General features: G+C 40.5%; 1 protein-coding gene across 1 annotated transcript in view; it reads right to left on the bottom strand.

Annotated features, from left to right (window-relative positions):
* Window positions 1–19,347, bottom strand: part of SYT16 (synaptotagmin 16) — a 120,221-nt gene that overhangs the window by 1,240 nt on the left and 99,634 nt on the right. The window contains exons 5-6 of the mRNA XM_007095217.3: window positions 16,915–17,355; window positions 13,891–14,080 (exon numbers count right to left, since the gene is read on the bottom strand). Of these exons, the coding sequence (XP_007095279.2) occupies window positions 13,891–14,080; window positions 16,915–17,355 (631 nt within the window). The remainder of the gene's footprint in view (window positions 1–13,890; window positions 14,081–16,914; window positions 17,356–19,347) is intronic.

Below are 19,347 nucleotides of genomic sequence, written 5' to 3'. Positions count from 1 at the left end.
TTTATGCCAAGATCACAGACTGCCTTCTCTTCTCACTCTCTCTATATTCTTTGGACCATCTTATCCACTCAGTGACAAGTACCAAATCTGTATCTCTAGCCTAGACTTCTCTCCCAAGCTCAAGATCCCAAGAGCAAGATCCCAAGCTCAATACCACATTAAGCACATTCCACACACCTCTCACTCATCGTGTCCCCAGCTTTTAAAAACTTGCTGCTCCAGGATTCCCCATCTCTGTGAACAGTAGCATCATCCACTAAATTACCCAAACCAGGAGTCAGGACTACATTTTTATTTATTTGTTTGTTTGTTTGTTTATTTATTGTGAAACTGGCTTTCCATACAACACCTAGTGCTCATCCCAACAAGTGCCCTCCTGAATGCCCATCACCCATTTTCCCCTCTCTCCCACCCCCATCAACCCTCAGTTTCTTGTCTGTATTTAAGAGTCTCTTGCGGTTTGCCTCCCTCCCTGTCTGTAAATTTTTTCCCCTTCCCCTCCCCTATGGTCTTCTGTTAAGTTTCTCAAGATCCACATATGAGTGAAAACATATAGTATCTGTCTTTCTCTGACTGACTTATTTCACTTAGCATAATACCCTCCAGTTCTATCCATATTGCTTCAAACGGCAGGATCTCATTCTTTCTCATATAAACCACATATGGTTTATAAACACAATGGAATACTACTGGACTACATTTTTGGCAAGACTGGCTCCTCGCCCCTAGTCTAGCCAAGCAATCACCAAGTTCTGTTGATTCTATGTCCTAAATAGCTCCCAACTCTGCCCACTGCTTTCCATTCCCGAAGCCACTGAACTCTGCATGCACTGCAAGCTTGGGTCACCAGCCTCTATCAGAACCTGCAATACAGCAGGTCTCTTCATTCATCTCCCATCCCTGGGCTGCCCAATCCCACAGCCAGAAGGAGCTCTGTAAAATGCAAATCTGTTCATGTCACTCACTAATAGACAAAGACTAAGGCTTCAATACTTCCCACTAGTCACAGGATCAAAACTAAATGTCTTGGTATAAATCACACACTCTGACCCTCTTACCTTCCAGTTTTACTATGCACCACTGTTGCCTTTATATGCTGCATTCCCACTACACTGAAGTACCTTCACCCCTCCAACCCACCCTGCTCTCTCCCTTTCAACTTCTGCACAAACTCTACATGCTCTGATACCACATGTGATATTTATCTTCCCACGATTTCTATTCATTAGTTTTGTTTGGACGTGGCTGTCTCCAGGAATTTTTGCTGACCACAAACCCCTGCCCTGACCGGGATAACCCTTCTGTGTGGTCCATCAAAATCTAGCTTCAGGTTATCTCATGACTTAGCACCCAGCATTGTCATTGCTTGCTTACTCATCTGCAAGGCTATCAGTGTGAGAGAGGAATTGCCTTGTTTATGACTGTACCCCTGGTTCCTGGCCTGGAGTCTAACACATGGTAGACATTCAATAAATATTAAATATTTTGAAATGAATGTACATGACTATCCAGGAGGCTTGACTTTCTTTTTTCTTTTGGTCTTGGGTTTTCAAACTTGAAAAATGAAGATAAACCCCTTGTTTTATACCCCCTTGTACTAGAATGCTATAAAATGGTGACTAGCCTCATATGTTTAGTAACTTATAGAAAGGAAAGAAAATAGCCAAATTTTACTAACATAGTCTCTCCTTCTGCTAAAATTCCTGAATAATTACAAAGAAGATTATCCCTACAATTATATTTTATTAAAATCACTTGATTTATCAATTTATTGACCCTCTCTTAACTATGATTTTTTAAAATTTTTTTTATGTTTTATTTATTATTGAAGGAGAGAGAGACAGAGCGTGAGGGGGGAGGTGCAGAGAGAGAGGGAGACACAGAATACAAAGCAAGCTCTAGGCTATGAGCTGTCAGCACAGAGCCCGATGCTGGACTTGAACCTGTAAACCACGAGATCATGACCCAAACGGAAGTCAGAGGTCCAACCAACTGAGCCACCCAGGCACCCCTTAACTACGATTTTTACCACTAACTTCTGTGTGTCCTATTCTTTAGAAAACAAAACAAAACAAAACAAAACGTTAGGGCGTTTCCCCAATTCTATCATTCTGTACATTCTGTTCAATGCAGGCTGAAAGCTGGTTAGTGTTTACTGCTCACTTTCCCACCTACCAACCAGTCAAACTTTTAAAAGTGTAAATCCAGATCTCTGTAATTTACAGTTCCTTACAAGAGCATTGTAAGATCGGAAACAAATTACAACCTGCAGTTTTCTTTCTATGTTGATCTTTTTCTATTCCGGTTTGATGTGTTATTTTATTCACTTATCTGCTGAGAAACACAAGGTGTGAAATTACACTTCAGGTGTGAAAACACTTCTCTGTCTCAGAAACAGGGCTTTCCACTCTTCAAACTGCTCTACAGAGAAAGCTGTCAGAAAACCAACAATGGAGGAGTGAATTTGTGTTTCTGCAGCTGTACAGCTACATGATTCCTACAGGAAAAGTTCAACCCAGTCACCGAACTGCTCTGGCAATTCTGCTGTCAGTTATGGCAGTGGGAATTGAGATCATCTTGCAAACAAAGACTTGCTCATTTCACAAAGTGCAATTTCAATCTTTATCCCGTCACAAGATCCCTTTCTAATTATAAGAAAGGCCATTTACTCCTAAACCACCATCACCGAAGCTGAATTGAATGTGTATGACAAAAAAGGGCAATAATTATTTTATGAACAATCCAGTCTGAGGACACCTAACCAAAAGAAGAGAAACATTGCTGATTATTCCAGCTCCAGGGAACCTCTCCTCAGCATTAACGATGTGTTTATTTTTAATTGTCCAGAGCAAAGGCTGTGCCCAGGAAATTCTACCTGTGAGAAACAGTGCTGGGGTTTTTGGGGTTCGATGACTTATTCCAATGAGCACCAGTCAGAATTGACAAAGAAAGGGTCAAGTAAATATACAACTTAACTGAATTCTGTTTTAATTCTTTGGAATTGATAATACTTGCTACAAAACACCACCAAGCAATATTTTATCTTCTTATGGATGAGTATTCAGAATGCCCCACAGTGGCACTAATAAATAACTCAAAAACATCATCAAAAGTTTGAATGGGTTGGGGCACCTGGGTAGCTCAGTCGGTTGAGCCCCCGACTTCAACTCAGGTCATGATCTCGCTGTCTGTGACTTCGAGCCCCACGTTGGGCTCTGTGCTGACAGCTCAGAGCCTGGAGCCTGTTTCAGATTCTGTGTCTCCCTCTGTCTCTGCCCCTCCCCCACTGGTGCTCGCGCGCACGCTCGCGCTCTCTCTCTCTCTCTCTCTCTCTGTCAAAAATAAATAAACATTAAAAAGAAATTGTTTTTAAAGTTTCAATGGGTCATGATTCCTTGATAGAACTGGATGCTGCTCTTCTGACTCAGCTGTGTCAACTGCTTTACCAGTCATTGTCTCTTTTACCAGTTGTTTTCCTTCTCCATACAGGAAGATGCCATGCATACCAAAAAAATTATAATAGTACATAATCCTCAACTTATCATGGCACAAAACTATGTCATTTTAAACTCAGAAGTCATTTTTCCAAAGAAACAGCACAATACCCTACTGGTTACTTATAGAGCTCATATGAAACACTGCCTATTTGCAGTACCATAGACTCTGCCTTGGGGCAGGGGTGGGGCACCGTGATTGACCAGGCAAGGGAAAGGAATTCAGTCATTTAACCTCCCCTTCTCTTTTAATTTATCATAGTTACAAGATATTTTAAACATACAGAAAAGAATAGAGAACAATATTACATATACCCAAATACCCATCACACAGATGTGTGGTATTTAGCATTTGTTATAGTTACCACTGACCTTTTGCTTTTTGTTGGATTTTTAGGAAATAAAATATTATAATTGAAGATCCTTGAGTATTCCTCCTTGATCCTATTTGATTGCTTCTCTCACTAATAGTAATTACTAGTCTGTATTTGGAGTTCATCGTTTTCATGTATATTTTTAGACTTTCACCATATAATAGACATAAATATACACAAAATATACTTAATAGTATTTTGCACATTTAAAGTACTTAGCATTTTACTGTATTTATTCCTGAAAACATGCCTTTTTTCATTCAGCATTAAGTTTTTTATATTATCTGTATTGATATATATACTTGTGACTCATTTATTTTAACAGATATATAATGTTTAAACTACAACTCACTTGTCCATTCTCCTAATTAATGGATATTTGTGTGTAATAACCAAGAATTGAAAAGATTTCAGTGAATATTTTTCTATATTTTACACTACCAAAATTTGAGAATTTTTCCAGTATATATGTAGGAGTGGATTGCTGGTTCTTTATAAATTCTAGATAAATATCTTTTTTATATTTATTGCTAGTATCTTTTCTCTGCATGTAGCTTACCTTTTTATTTTATAGTGACTTTTGTAGAGTAACTGCTTTAAATTTCTGTGGAGTCATGTTTATAAATGTTTTCCTTTTTAGTTTATGCACTAACAGAATTATTTAAGAAATCCTACCCAAACTCAATAGTCTCATATATTTTCTTCTATGAGTCATAAGAATTTATTTTTCATATTTAATCTTTAATCTACCAGAAATTGATCTTTGCGTGTGGTGTGAGGTAGGGATCTTTTTTTTTTTTTTTTTTCCATACTGGAAGCATTATTCATTAAATAGCCCATCATCTCCCAACTGATTTGTAATACAATGTCAGATACCAAATTTCCAAGCCTGAGTGGCTCACCTGATAATAGTTATTATCATCATTTTATAATATGCCTAGCTGTCTGCTAGGGAGAATCCTTCTATTGTCTTTTTTACATTTTTCATTATTTTAAGCTCTTGCTTGGTTTAGCTGACTTATGCATATGAACATATAATCGGCTTGTAAAGTTCTATTAAAAGACATAAAGCAAAATATACCAAAAACAAACAAACAAACAAACAAACAAAAACCACCCACCCCCCGGGGATTTTGATCGAGATTGTACTGGATAGAAACTTGGGAAAAGTTGTCTTCACAGTATAGAACATTCTTACCAATGAACATAGTTTACCTATGGATTTAGTGTTCTCTTGTGTCTTTCAAAAAGTTTTGTATTTTTTTCCCATAATTTTCTTACTTGTCTTTTGTTAATGTTATCCTTTGGTACCTTAGATATTTTCTTACTGTCATAGGTAGTAGTGTTTTAAAACTCTACTTTCTAACTGCTCTTGATGTATTAGAAAATAATTGGTTTTGTATGAAAAACTTATTAGTTTAAGTTTGTAGATTTTCCTAATGTAGACAATCATACTTTTACAAATAATGGCAGCTTTGTTTCTTCCTCTCATGTTTTAAATTTATATTTCTTTTTCTTATTCTACTGAATTGCCTTGAGCCTCCAGTCTAATATCAAGTAAGAGTGATGCCAGTGGGAATCCTTATTTTGTTCCTGACTTTAATAAAGGATTTCAGGATTAAGAATGACAGTTAGTGCAGATTTTCTTTAAATGCCCACTATCAAGGTTTAGCAAGTTCTCTTCCGTATTGCATATTAGTTGTTGATATTTAACACTGTTTCCACCATTCTAAGCACTTTCCTGTACCAAAGGGGCATAAAACTTAAAACTGCACTTCCCTAAATCTTTTGCCAGTAAGATCCCACAAATGAAAGCTACTTGTCTGAGACTGGAAGGTAGAAGAAAAAGGGAGCCACATCTCTCCAGAGGCATGTGTCTAGGCATTAGCAGATGGCAAAGTAGGGGTTTTGCGCATGTGTTCAACCGTCCTTATGAGAATCACTCCTTTCTTGCACACACAGCTCAGACCATTTCAGCATTTTTCCTGTGATGTCTATACTTCTAGGTTTCCTGAAGGGAGCCCCCTCAGGAAATTTTATCAATAATAGATAGTGCATTTTATCAAAAGCTTCTTTTGTACCTCTTGAGATAATCCTAATGGTTTTTCATAAATCAGTTAATATGGTGAACTACACAAGCATATTTTCGTAATGTTAAATCCTTCTTGTATTCTTGAGCCAAGTTCAGTGTGTTAGTAATTAGTATTTTTTTTCCTTATACATTATGAGGCTAGGTGGGCCCAACATAAACTACAGTGTGAGTGGCAAGATGTGCAGAGGGGAAACAGGGAGAGATTGGGAGCAAGAGAAACAATCCAGTGTTATATCTATCTTTTACACAGCAATTGTAGTCCTTTTACATTTATTATATCACATATCTTTTGATTTATTTTTATAGTTTTGGTTTGTGCTTTTTATTCTACACTTTCTATGCCTTTAAATATCCTTTTCTGGTTTCTATTGGAACCACTGAATTATCTTTATTCTAATTTACTCCCTCTATTGATTTGAAAGTTAGATTAAAATTTCAACATGTACCTTGATTTAATATCTAAAATTAATCAATATTTTTACCCTCCTCTCAGCAATATAAGGATCTTAGAATTCTTTGATTTTTACTTCCCCTTCTCAACCTTCACGTTATTTCTACCTAGATTTTTATTTCCATTTGCTGTTATACTCCAAATATATTAGTAATTTTCCTGTTGTTTTATTTTTTGCAGTTTATACATGCTGATATTTACCTATATGTTCACCAATTTTTGTTCATTATTCTTTCCTAAAGTTCACTATTTCCTTCTAAGTTCAATTCTTTCTTCCTGAAATATATCAGTCAGTGGTTATTTCAGTGACAAACTCTTTCAAACTTTGTGGAAAATATCTTTATTTTTCCTTCACTCAAACAGAACACTAAGTTGAGAATGTTTTCCTCTTGAGACTTTGGTAATAATGTCCCCTTGTCCTCTGGCTTCTGTCATTGCTGTTGAGAAGTCTTTCCTCGGTCTTACTGCCATTCTTCTGCAGGTAACTTGGTTAAAAAAAACAAAACAATGAAAAACAAACAAATAAACAAAAAACCCCAGTTTGATTGAGATATAATTCATATACCATGGTAACCGTATTTCCCCCTTGTTGCTTTTCTGTCTAGATTTTCTGACTAACTTTAATATTATTGTGGGAATTCTCTCTCTCAAAAATAAACAAACATTTTAAAAAATGTAAAAACTCTCTCTCAAAAATAAATAAACATTAAAATTTTTTTTTTTAAAAAGGGGCGCCTGGGTGGCTCAGTCGGTTAAATACCCAACTTCAGCTCAGGTCATGATCTCGCAGTTCATGAGTTCCAGCCTCTCAGCTGGCTCTTTACTGAGAGCTCAGAGCCTGGAGGCTGCTCCACATTATGTGTCTCCCTCGCTCTCTGCCCCTCCTCCACTCCTGCTTGCTCGCTCTTTCTCGCTCTCTCTCTCTCAAAAAGAAACATTAAAAATTTAAAAATATTATCGTGGGAATTAAGTAAAGGAATATCACCTATGCACTAAGTTAGTGCCACATATAAATCTTCATTTGAATTGGCCATAATTCTGAGCATATAGTGGTTGCTAATAAACACTATATTTAGCTGAAACTGGCACCAGAACTTTAAAAGAAGGTGGTATGCTCCATATCTGTTTATTTTCATTTAGTCCTTTTTCCCTTGTACTCCGTTTGTATAGCTTACCTCCTCCCACCCCTGTATCCCACGTGTTCTTCACACTCGACATGAGGCGGCTTGCTATGCTTTTTTGTTTTTCTTTGCTCTAGTCTCTGCTATTGTGAGTGCCTAACAAGGTTAATATGCTGCTGCTGTAAGTATTATCATTTGGGATGTAATTATCACATGTGGCTAATCATGCACATGCTGAGAGGCTGGGAACTTGTTGTTTTTAACTGGAGGGGACATCTTAATGATAGTTTTTGACAAGAACCATTATATGTGTGTCTATATACACACATATACACAATGCAGTAATGCACTGTAGAAGGAGACAAAGTGAAAATAAAGATGGAGAAAGAGAACCTGACAACAGAATATAGCTAATATATTTTTTAACATAGCACTTGTATGAGTAACATGAGCTTGTTAACCTCATTTAATAGGGAAGGAAATGAAATTCAGAGAGGTTAAGTCAAATGTTGAGGCCATGCAGTAATTAGGTGGCAGGCAGAACAGAGCTGCTAAATTGTTAGTGAATTGCTTTCCCATGAAGCCAAATTTGAAGGATAATCAAATGTTTCTAATTCTCCATGGGAACTTTTTCAAAATCATTTGTAAATGCATATTAGGATTTCTTATGTCCACCAGATGCTATAAACTGCTTTTTTTCACCTGGACCATCCTCCATGCACAGATGTAGAGACTATTCCTTGCCATCAGTTTGCAGACTAACCTATACTACCTTAACAGCAATAATGACAATATTTTTGAACACTGGCCACACATCCTAAATGAAGTATTGCCTTGAAAATGCCTGGCATGATTCTTGTCACACTGTTAAGATTAGTTCATGTTCTTCATTAATATGTTGTTTCTGAAGAGGTCTATGGGATAGTTTCAGTGATTTTCAAATAGCCCATTTTATCATCCCTAGACCACCTATTATTTGGAAAAAAACACAGCAGTTTATAACATGGGCACTTTCCAGAAAGATAGAAAAAGATACATAGATAGATGTAAATATAGATATACAAACCTAGCTAGCTAGCTAGTTAGCTCTACCTGTCCACCCATCCATCTACCCATTGGATGAACAGAGAAAAGGTTAACATTGGAAATCAAGCAGTGCCTTAGCCACATACTTTCTCTTGGGATGGATGTGGTTTATGGAGGGTGTCACAGAAGATGCCCTCAGGTGTAGGTGCTTGGTACTCTATCCTGTCCAAGGTTGAGTCAGGGGAACAAGGTTGGACCTTGAGATATCAACATAACCAAAAACAATGTAATTCCAAACACAGAAGCTGAGGCTCACATTTTATTTTTACCCACCTGACCCAGCTGAACTATTACAGACCAGACTAGGCTTTCTGCCCAATATTGTAGAATATTCAAATACACTGAAAATTTGAAATATTTGTACAGTGGACACCCCTACACATTATGCCCAGGATCTTCATTTGTTATATTTTGCTTTATTTGTGTTATGGACTGAATGTGTGTATTCTCTCAAAATTCATATGCTGAAGCCTTAATCCCCAATGTGATGGTATTTGGATGCGTGACCTTTGGAGGTAATTAGGTCATGAAGGTGGACCCTCATGAATGAGAATAATACCCTTATAAGAAAAGACATGAGAGAGATGATTTCTTTCTCTGCCATGTGAGGATACAGCAAGAAGGTGTCTGTCTGCAAAGTAGGCAGAGGGGTTCTCACCAGGAACCGAACCAGATGGACTTTGATCTTGAACTTTTCAGCCTCCAGAACTGTGAAAAATACATTTCTGTGAAGTCACTTGGTCTACGGTATTTTTGTTGTAGTAGCCCAAACTCAGACAACTTTCTTTCTCACATATCTGCATTTATCTACCCATCAATCCATCTTAGCCATGTTCATCCTTGCTCTTCACCCGTACCTAAACATTTCAGCATGCATTTAACTAACCAGAGTTCAATACTTTGTTTTTTCTATTTTAAGGTACAATTTACACACGGTAAAATGAACAAAGCTTAGTACCGTCCAGTAAATTCGGACCAATGCAAACACCCATTTAACCCATACTCCCATCAAAATATAGATTATGTCCATCACCATGGAATATTCTTTCACGTCCTTGCCCGGTTCATCTTGACAGGCAACCACTCTTTTGCTTTTTGTTTTCACTATAGATGAGTTTTGCCTATTTAATTTTTTAAAAATCTTTTAATGTTTATTTTGAGCTGGGGAGGGGCAGAGAGAGAGGGAGACACAGAATCTGAAGCAGGCTCCAGGCTCTGAGCTGTCAGCACAGAGCCCAGTGTGGGGCTCGAACCCATGAACCGTGAGATCATGACTTGAGCTGAAGTCAGACACTTAACCGACTGAGCCACCCAGGTGCCCCTAGTTTTGCCTACTTTAGAACTCCCCATAAATGGAGTCATGTAGTAGGTATCCAGTATGTTTTGGAGATCCCATGTTAATTTCATTCTTCTTTAGTTGTTGAATAGTATTCCACTATATAAATATATCTTAACTTGTTTATTCATTCATGTGGACATGAGGGCTCTTTGCAGTTTTCATCATTATGAATGAATCTGCTCTAAACATTCTTGTCCAGGTCTTTTCTTCTTCTTCTCCCTCTCCTCCTCCTCCTCCTCCTCCTCCTCCTCCTCCTCCTCCTTCTCCTTCTCTTCTCTTCTCCTTCTCTTCTCTTCTCCTTCTCCTTCTCCTCCTCCTCCTCCTCCTCCTCCTCCTCCTCCTCCTCCTCCTCTTCCTCCTCCTTCTCCTCTCCTCCTCCTCCTCCTCCTCTTCCTTCTCCTTCTTTTTTAATGTATCGGTAAATGTCCAAACATAGAACTGTTGGATTTTCAGTGCAAATTTAGTTGTGTAAGAAACTTCCAGGACTTTTCCCAAAGTGGTTGCTCCATTCCCACGAAGAAAGTATTCTCCACATCCTCAGCAACACTTAGTGGAATCCACACTACTTTCAGCCATTCTAGCAGGTGTCATGGAGACTCACACCTAAGAATACTCTCACTAGCTCCTGCCCATGAAAGCAAAACCTGCCTCTCTGACTTCTCTCCCTCAAGGATTTACCTCAGCAGTTGAGAAGGGAGCCTTACGTTTCAGTGGTTTATTTCTTTTAAGGCCCCAATAGAGAAGAGGACATTCATCTACTATTTGCCCATCTTTCCTCTATGTTGCTTAGGAAGAAAGTTTAAAATATCTTAACAGTCATCAACTGGATCAAGTTGGCAAGTTCAAAGTTATCTTTTGTTTCATGATATATTTTGAGGCAAAAGATTCTCACTTTTAAATCCAAGTCTTTCTCCCAGCTTCCAGCAATATTTAGAAACTTCAGTATTCAGAGAAGAAAAGCTCCCAATATTCAGGCTCAACCTCTTCTCTTTCAGGCTTCCTGGAGGACCATTCTTCGATTATCACAGCTAGTCTGTAAAGCAGGGTTGATGCTCCCTCTTTTTGGAAGAGGGAACTGTCCCTGAGTCCAAAGTCTCATGTACAGGGTTTTAGGACCCTCACACAAGTATTCCCACACATGCCTCTGCCCTGGCAGGCAGCACCTCCTGGCAGACTCTGACCTCTGATGGAGGGCTCTGGTGGCACCTCCCGCCCTCCCTCTGCCTAGTGGGGACAGCGCACTTGGCAGTCTCCCTCAGCCACCCTCCACCCCCAGCTTGCATCCTCTTTTCTCTCCCTTTGTTCCAACTTTGCTCAGTTATCTCATAAAACTCCTGTTCTCTCTCTTATTTTCTTCCATATGGGAACTAAAAATGTAGCCTAAGCTTGCCTGATGACTGCCAAAGTAGTGTGTGGCATAATAAAGTGAGACATCATGAAGAACCAGTGCCATCAACATCTGAAGCCCTTGAAAGTACCAAGAGATCCCTTTTACAATCTCCACAAAGGAACCTTCTACTTTCTCAACCCCTCCTAATGAAACAGGCTTTTCCTCAAGTACCAGCATTCTACATAAAAAACCTTTTGTCTTCACTACTGGGTTTCTGGTTTAATGAATAGTGTCACAGCAACATTGTCTCCTATTACTTTGGTTAAAAAGATGCTGCATGAAGGGGCGCCTGGGTGGCTCAGTCGGTTAAGCGGCCGACTTCAGCTCAGGTCATGATCTCGCGGTCCGTGAGTTCGAGCCCCGCGTCGGGCTCTGTGCTGACATCTCAGAGCCTGGAGCCTGTTTCAGATTCTGTGTCTCCCTCTCTCTGACCCTCCCCCGTTCATGCTCTGTCTCTCTCTGTCTCAAAAATAAATAAACGTTAAAAATTAAAAAAAAAAGATGCTGCATGTTAGTTAGGGTTTAAATTAAATTGTGACACCATGTCTATGAAAAATCATGTAGGAAATGCCAAACTGACTTAAACTCCTGGAATAAGATCAGTTTCTAAATTAGGACTTGCCTTTTTTTTTCCCGATTCAGTTTTAAATATTTGTTATAAGAATTTCCTCTCTGGCATGTTTTCTTTTATAGAGAAATGTATAATGATACATAGTACCATCCTCAACATCACAGCTTTCTATGTAGTATTTCTACCTAGAAAGTGTATATGATTACAATCCCATTTTACAGATGAGGAAACTGAGATTCAGGATAGTTTAATAACTCCCAGCTAGTAAGTGGCTGAGCCTGAATTCACTCCTTGGTTTGTTAGCCTCCAGCTGATGCTTTCTCTGCCACCATACTGCTACCCTCTGCACAGCTGAAAGCTTCCCAGCATGGACTGGAATAGGTCATAACTGCGTGATTCACTTCCCCATCATTCTCTGCAGCTCCACCATGTTCTTCCCAAGTAATTGTCCAGATCTCACCAAATTTCAGGAGGATAGGGAAAGAAACCGGCAGAAGTTCTAAAGGAAAAGCAGTAAACCCAGATAGAACTATTAAAAAAAAAAAGTTGTGTCTAACAAAGAGACTAGCTGTGCAACTAATAATCAGCACCTATGATGGGTTTTAAATGACTTTCACGTGGCTAGGAGCATCATCACAAAATATGGCCTAAGGACCTGTTGTCTTGTGGTCCAGAGGACTGGATTTTCCTTAGTAGCTTGTTCTAATGGTGTTTAATACAGACTGACTAAAAGCTGCAGCACAGGTAAAGACTAAGAAGAATAGGAGCCTAGATTTGGCTACAGAAGCTGACCCTTTTCCACCAGCTTGGCTGGCTCCTCACCTAATGCTCACATGTGAGGCTAGAGTCCATCAACTGACTCCTGCAGTCTACCACGCTGTTATCCACTTCATCCTTATTTCAGTAAGACACCAGTCCCTGGGGCAGACAGGCTCACTAGCCCTCCACTCTACTCCTTCTAGTTTACCCTCTGAACTTGAAAGGCTGGAAATTCAACAACATTTTTCAGACTCTCTAGTGGCTTGGAATTCTAGACACAAATTAGGTTCCTCTGGTTATATGTATTTGCATGAGATCTAGAGGGCAGAAGTGAGGCAGAAACCATCTTCCTTCCCTCTTTTAAGCTATTTTTGCTGACAATCATGAAAGGAGAGCTAATTTTTAGCAGCATTATTCCAATGCTCAATCTCCAACTTCTTGGGTACTGATAGGCAGTTGTGGCTGTTTCCAGGAGTATTTTTATTCTGGCTTTCTAAACCCAGGACTTCAGCTATGGGAGTGTCTTGAGCCCCTCTTTCTAGTGGTAATCTCCAAAATGGTAGTTCTCCTGGTAAGTCAGACTTGTATTGCCCAAAATCCTTCTCGTCCACCTCCTCCTCTGTCAACATCATAACCACTAACATTTCTTGTATGCTCACTGTGTCAGGCACTTTGCTAACTGCTTCGTAGAGATCATTTTATTTAAACCCCAAAACAACCCACGAGGAAGGTACTATTAATATCCCTTTGTTCCAGATGAGTCTACTGAGATTCAGAAAAAAGAATTAAATTGTACTGCATCATAGCAAAGCCAATGGGTAAGTGGATAGAGCTGGAATTTGACCCCAGATCTGCCTCACTCCAAAGCCTATGTTCTGCCTCTTTAAGGTATTTGCAGGCCTAGAGCCTATTAGCAGATTTTAATTGCCCCTACACATTACGTTGCTGAAAACATACCACTTTTTTCCCTTTGACAATATACATGTAGAGGCCAGCCTATTTTGCATCAAGATATATCCAGATATCAAAGAAGCCTTCGATTTAATGAGATAGAAATGCATTTTCAATATCCAGAGGTATCACTTTGTAAAAAAATGTCTAAGTCATACCAGGATAATTTCTCTGTAAAAGTTGAAGAATTAACACCAAAGCAAACACAGCCTTCTACTTGCCTCTCGAAGGCCCAGAGCTGGGGGTACAGACATGCACTTACCAGGCGCTCTATTAACAGCGAGGTTTCGGAAATGGCTGCCTTTGATCATTTGCACAGATAATCGCCCCGTTGTGGCATTGTAGGACAGCCCCACCAACAGCTCTGGCGCCCCTCCATGAGACAGCGACTGCGTGGATGAAGCACTATCACTGTGAGAAACTGCAGATGGGCTGAGCGGAGACTCTCCACTCTGGAGGGGAAGAACAACAAAGAGTCCATTGGCCCACGCTGTGCTACTCTCGTACAGAAAGCCGCTATTATGTTTGGTGAAATGGCGGCCCAATCTCGACTGCTGCCAAAGATTACTAACGGCGCACTTGGTGTGAATGATAATGGGCCTGGGGAGCGCAGTCATGGATGAGATTCCCTGCATTATTAGCTGACATAGTTGCTTCAAGAGCCGTCTCCATTCAATATTTCCTCTCTAAAGACAAAACGGACAAAGATGTTATTACCAGTGTAAATCAAACCCTCTAAGATATGTGAAGAGCTAATAATACATTTAATATAGACCAAAATTCCCTCCTGTGTAATTTGTGCTTGAATGTTTCTATGGAACCCGTCCACTCTAGGCATGAGTTTTGTTTCTGTTCTCTGCAGCTTCCTGATGAATGTAGCAATACAGGAGGCACTTTGTCTTCACCAGAAAAAGAAATGACCACTACTGTCTACTACCACATAGAATATTTGGCCCCTAGTTCTGCTTCCTAGGGTTGTCAGCAATATGCCAGATGCTACATTTTTTCCCCCTGAGGAAATGAATTACATTGAAAATGAGCACTTTTATGACTGCTTCGTAAAAAAAGCCAATGCATGGACTGTGGATCTCAGAGACATTGCACGCACAAGGTGAGCCTAGGGGAGAGACCATGCTTTTGGTCCTGTTTATTCACACGCACGCTTTTCCAAAGTACCAACATTTATACACCAGACATATAGGGAGGAGAAGAGCAAAGTAGGCCAGGATGTTGACTCTCCCTCAGGAAGCATGCAGTGGGCAATGGCACTGTGAGGGCAAGAGAGCCAGCCTCCCAGAACCACCAACACCTCCACCAGAAACCAGTGCATCAGACTTAGCTCACGATTTCTTCTCAACATCTTAAATCATTTCCTAAAACTTCTTAGCAAAACCCCAACAAAATACACACATTAAAAGGAATTAAGTATTCTTCATCTGTAGGAAAATATCCTATTTGCCAGGCCATGGTAGAGCCCTGGGCTTTCAAGAAACACAATTTGTAAACTATAGGGCTAGCTGGTTTTGATAGGTACCATATAGCCCCAGCTGTCAGGTTTATGATAATCCAACAGCAACATATTTGCTTAGTCTGGGGTAAGGATCGCCCCTCCTCTGTGTCTCTACAGAAGCATCCACCAAGGCACCTATCACTACAGAGCTTGCCTCTCCCATCACATTTTGAATCCTTACAAATCACTCAGTCTGGTGCACAGACCAATGTCTGACATGTAAACATGCTCAAGAAGTAACTGATGAATGGAAGAATTTTTACCTTAAAGTTCTTTCACACGGGCACATCTTCCCCACTCAACTCTGTGGCCCCAGCACAGGGCCTGGCACAGAGAAGTAGGGGTGTGATCATACCTATTCTCATGCCTTCTAGTGCATGTTCCTTCTGACCTCCTCTCGCTTCTGTTTTCCATGGTTTCAGACATACTTTGCTCAGAGTTTACGAAAAAAGAGGGATTTAAGCAGAAATGAGACATGATCTGGCTTATGTTTTAAAAGGCTCATTTGGCCCCTGTTTTGGGAATAGTCTGTAAGGGGCAAAGCAGGAAGGTCACTAGGAGGTCATTTCAGTAATCCAGCAGAGTTAGGTTCTGGTTATAGTTTGAAGATAGAGTCAATGGGATTTCAGGTGGAAAGGAGAGAAGTCACAAATGACTTCAAAGGTTTTTCACAACTAAAAGAATGAAATTTCCTTTAGCCAAGATGGGAAGGCTTCAGGTAGAATAGATTTAGGGAGACAAGTCTGGGGATATTAATTTTGAGACATCTATTAAAAATTTAAGTGGCTGGGTCTCCCATCACTACACTCCAGACTTTCTGGCTCCTTTCCTCATCCTGAGAACAAGCTCCTTCCCGCTTCTTGATGCCTGCATGTGCCATTCCCTCTGTCTGGAACCCTTGCTTATCCACATGTCACCAGTCTTGTTCTGTGTTTGATCACCACTTCAAAGACACATTCTGTGACCCTTCTAAACCAACAGCAAACTCTATCACTCTCTCTCTCCCCTTGCGTACCTAGTCTGCTATTGTTTCCCCTCCTCTACCAGTCAGGAAGCTCTTGAGGGCAGAGGCATCACCCGTTTTGTTCTTTCCTACATCCCTTCTGCCTATACAGTACTGGACATAGTAAGCACTCAGTAAACATTTTTGAATGGATGACGGATTGGCCCAAGAGCCCAAGATTGCTATGTGATCTTTTTACATGGTTTTTCAAAGGCCCACATACCAGATAACACTTAACCCCCATCAATAGTGGGTTTTCCATCTTGTAGACATACACACCACACTGTCCTTCCTCAAGACCCCAGCAGGGATGCAGAGGATAAGATACGTGGGAGGAGGCCAGTCATATGAATGGCAGGTCTTAGAAGTGGCTGGAGATCAGGGCTACTGTTGTAGCCTACTCAAACACACGTTAAGGAGCTCCCCTTGAAAGTCCCATCTCTGAGATTCATCACAATGCACATTAAGGGTGGGAAAGGAGGAGCATCGTCAGACTATAGGTCAGTTATTCACAGGTTAAGCCCTTCCCCCACACTGTTGCTGTCATTTCCAGAAATGGACAGGGAATACATCCATCAGCTTATAGGGAAGATGGGCACAAAAAACCCATTGTACCATGAAGTGCAAATCATGGGTTACAAGGATGAGGAGAGCCAAATGGAAAATTAAATTAAGGTGTTTGAATTCACAGGCTGAATGTACTAAATCAAGAGCTGACAATTCCAGATCCTTGAACATACCGCATCATTAGCAGCACCATTTAACATACTCACACTGATATTGCTTCTTGGCTCCAGAACCAGAGTCACTTTCATTTCCCCTTCTGGGTTCAGGTGGCTGAGATGGAACAGCTTCTCTCCCATCATTCTCTCACGGGTCATCTTGCGGGCAGCATACAGGCGGAAGCGGATAGCACAGGCAGCCACATCTCTGGGCTCCAGCTTGGTGAAGGTGACCTTCTCCTTAAAAACAGGGTTGGGGCCTCTCTGTATGCTTGTCCTTCCCCTCTGTTTCTTACTGGGCAGCAGAACTACGTGAACTTGCCAGGAGTTGACACCACTTCGGTCCTTATCTGGGAGGCCCTGCGCTCTCACAATGGTCACTGTGAGCTTCTGGCTGGAACCTTTATATTCAAAGATGACATCCAAGTCACCACATTTTGAGATGGGCTCCAGGACCCCAGTCGGCACCTGAAAATTGGCCCCATCCTGTTCCTGTTGCAGATAGAGGAAGAGATTAGGAATGGAAATGATAATGCCCAAATACATTTTGGTGAGATAGAGCCCCTCTGTGCTCCATCAGAACACTGTACTTTTTGACTGCTAGCACATATCCCTGTTCACTAGAAGGGTCTGTTTACTGGTGTATGTCTCCCTTAGATTGTAAATTCTTTGGGGGTACAGCGCCTGGCATAAGGTGAATCTTCACGAATGCTTTTGGAATGAATGAACAAAGCTTTTATATTTTACAAAGTGTTGTCATATACACTCTCTAAAAGCACACCTGACCACTATCATTGAAACCGAGATCTAAAGTCTAAAATTAGTCACCTATACAGCTTCCAAGAGAGAACTTTTTCTGGAGTTCCCAGGAAAAATGGTTGAGCCTGGGCCTGTGCTCCAAGAGCCAGGACTTCCTGCAGATGAGAATCCTAATGCGGGTCACAGACAGGTGATTCTTCAGTAGATTTTCCAGCTACATGGGAGAAAATGTCTAGGGTAGAGCTTCTCAAACGTTTGTGTGGACTTGAGTCACTCAGAGTTTCTGATGCTGTAGGACTGGGGTGGGGCCTGAGGCTCTGCATTTCTCAGGTCACAAGGATGTCACCATTGGCCTCAAACCACACTCTGAGTACTGAGGGTTTAGGAGGGCACCCTCAGCAGCCACTTAGCAAACAGCAATACCAGATGTGGAGACAGAACTCGGGTTGAAATCATAACTCTACCATGGACTGGCTTTTTGACCTTGGCCAAATAGGCCACCCTCTCTGTGCTCTAGCTGAAAAATGAGCATTAAGATGCCTATTTGATGGAGTGTTACAGCGAGGTTTTAAGAGATATGGAAAAACACCTGGCTCAGACCAGACTCCGTAAATACCTATTCCCATCAATGGACTGATGATACCTATTTTCAAACATGGCCCCCCTCATTATACAATATCACCCTTCGACAACAATTCACCCATAGCCAGTCAGATCTGATGACCTCACTGAGAACACTGAACTGAGCTGATTATAATGAAGTAGTCTCCAACAAACTATAAAGAATGTCAACATAATTTGATTTTTTTCTATGAAGGCATGATACTTACTCATAACTAAACTTTGGCCTGATTCTTATTATAAATCAGAACCCATTCTTATTTATGTGACTGAACACCAGACTTCGATAATCCAAAGACTACTTTAAAATATATGATAAAGCACCTCAAAAACGTGCATTCATCATCAAAACTTCCCCACAGAGTCGAGGTGAAAGTGCACAGTTCACTGGAATGAGACATCTTTAGGAGACCCAGGTCTACCACTTACTCCCTCTATGACATTGGACAAGGTATTTAATCTTTCCACTTGTGGCTTTCTTCAACAGTAAAATGGGGGATGAAACCAATTACAGGATTGTTGCGAAAATTAAAGGACTTGAGAAACAGGAGACATGGAATAAATGTCTCCTCTTTTAAAATGCACATTCGTCTACCAAGAAAATTTAGGCTTTTGCAAAATAAGGGAAGCTCCTTATATTCTTTCCTCAGCATGCATTCATGTGAGAGTGCTTCTATTCAGAGGTACTTAGTTTCAAGTGATAAAAGTGGTTGCTATAGAGACTTCTGAATACAACTGACTAGTGTAGATTTAATATTAGAAGCAAGTCTCCAAGGAGTTAGGCTAACTCAGAAATCAAGTCACAGTCTTCTGTTAAAACTCCCATCTATTTTAGCCTCCTCTTGATCATCTCTATATTGCTTGCTGGATCAGAAGTAATCAGGGCTAACATCTACTAAGCTGTGTCTTGTGCCAGGTACCATACTAAACACTTTATGGTCTGCAAAAGCCCACTTTCAGGCACTTCAGACCTTCTCGGCCTCACCTTTTGTTGCAGCTTTCCAGCAGGCACAGACTGTTGGGCTCTAAGTAGCTTCAGCCTGGCACAGCCCAACAAAGTCTTACCACTTGTCCAGGCAATGCAACTCTCAACTCCCATCACAG

Source organism: Panthera tigris, chromosome B3, assembly GCF_018350195.1.
Source record: "Panthera tigris isolate Pti1 chromosome B3, P.tigris_Pti1_mat1.1, whole genome shotgun sequence".
NCBI classification, from domain to species: domain Eukaryota; kingdom Metazoa; phylum Chordata; class Mammalia; order Carnivora; family Felidae; genus Panthera; species Panthera tigris.
Note: the sequence above shows the minus strand (reverse complement) of the source record. Positions and strands in the feature narration are given on the sequence as shown.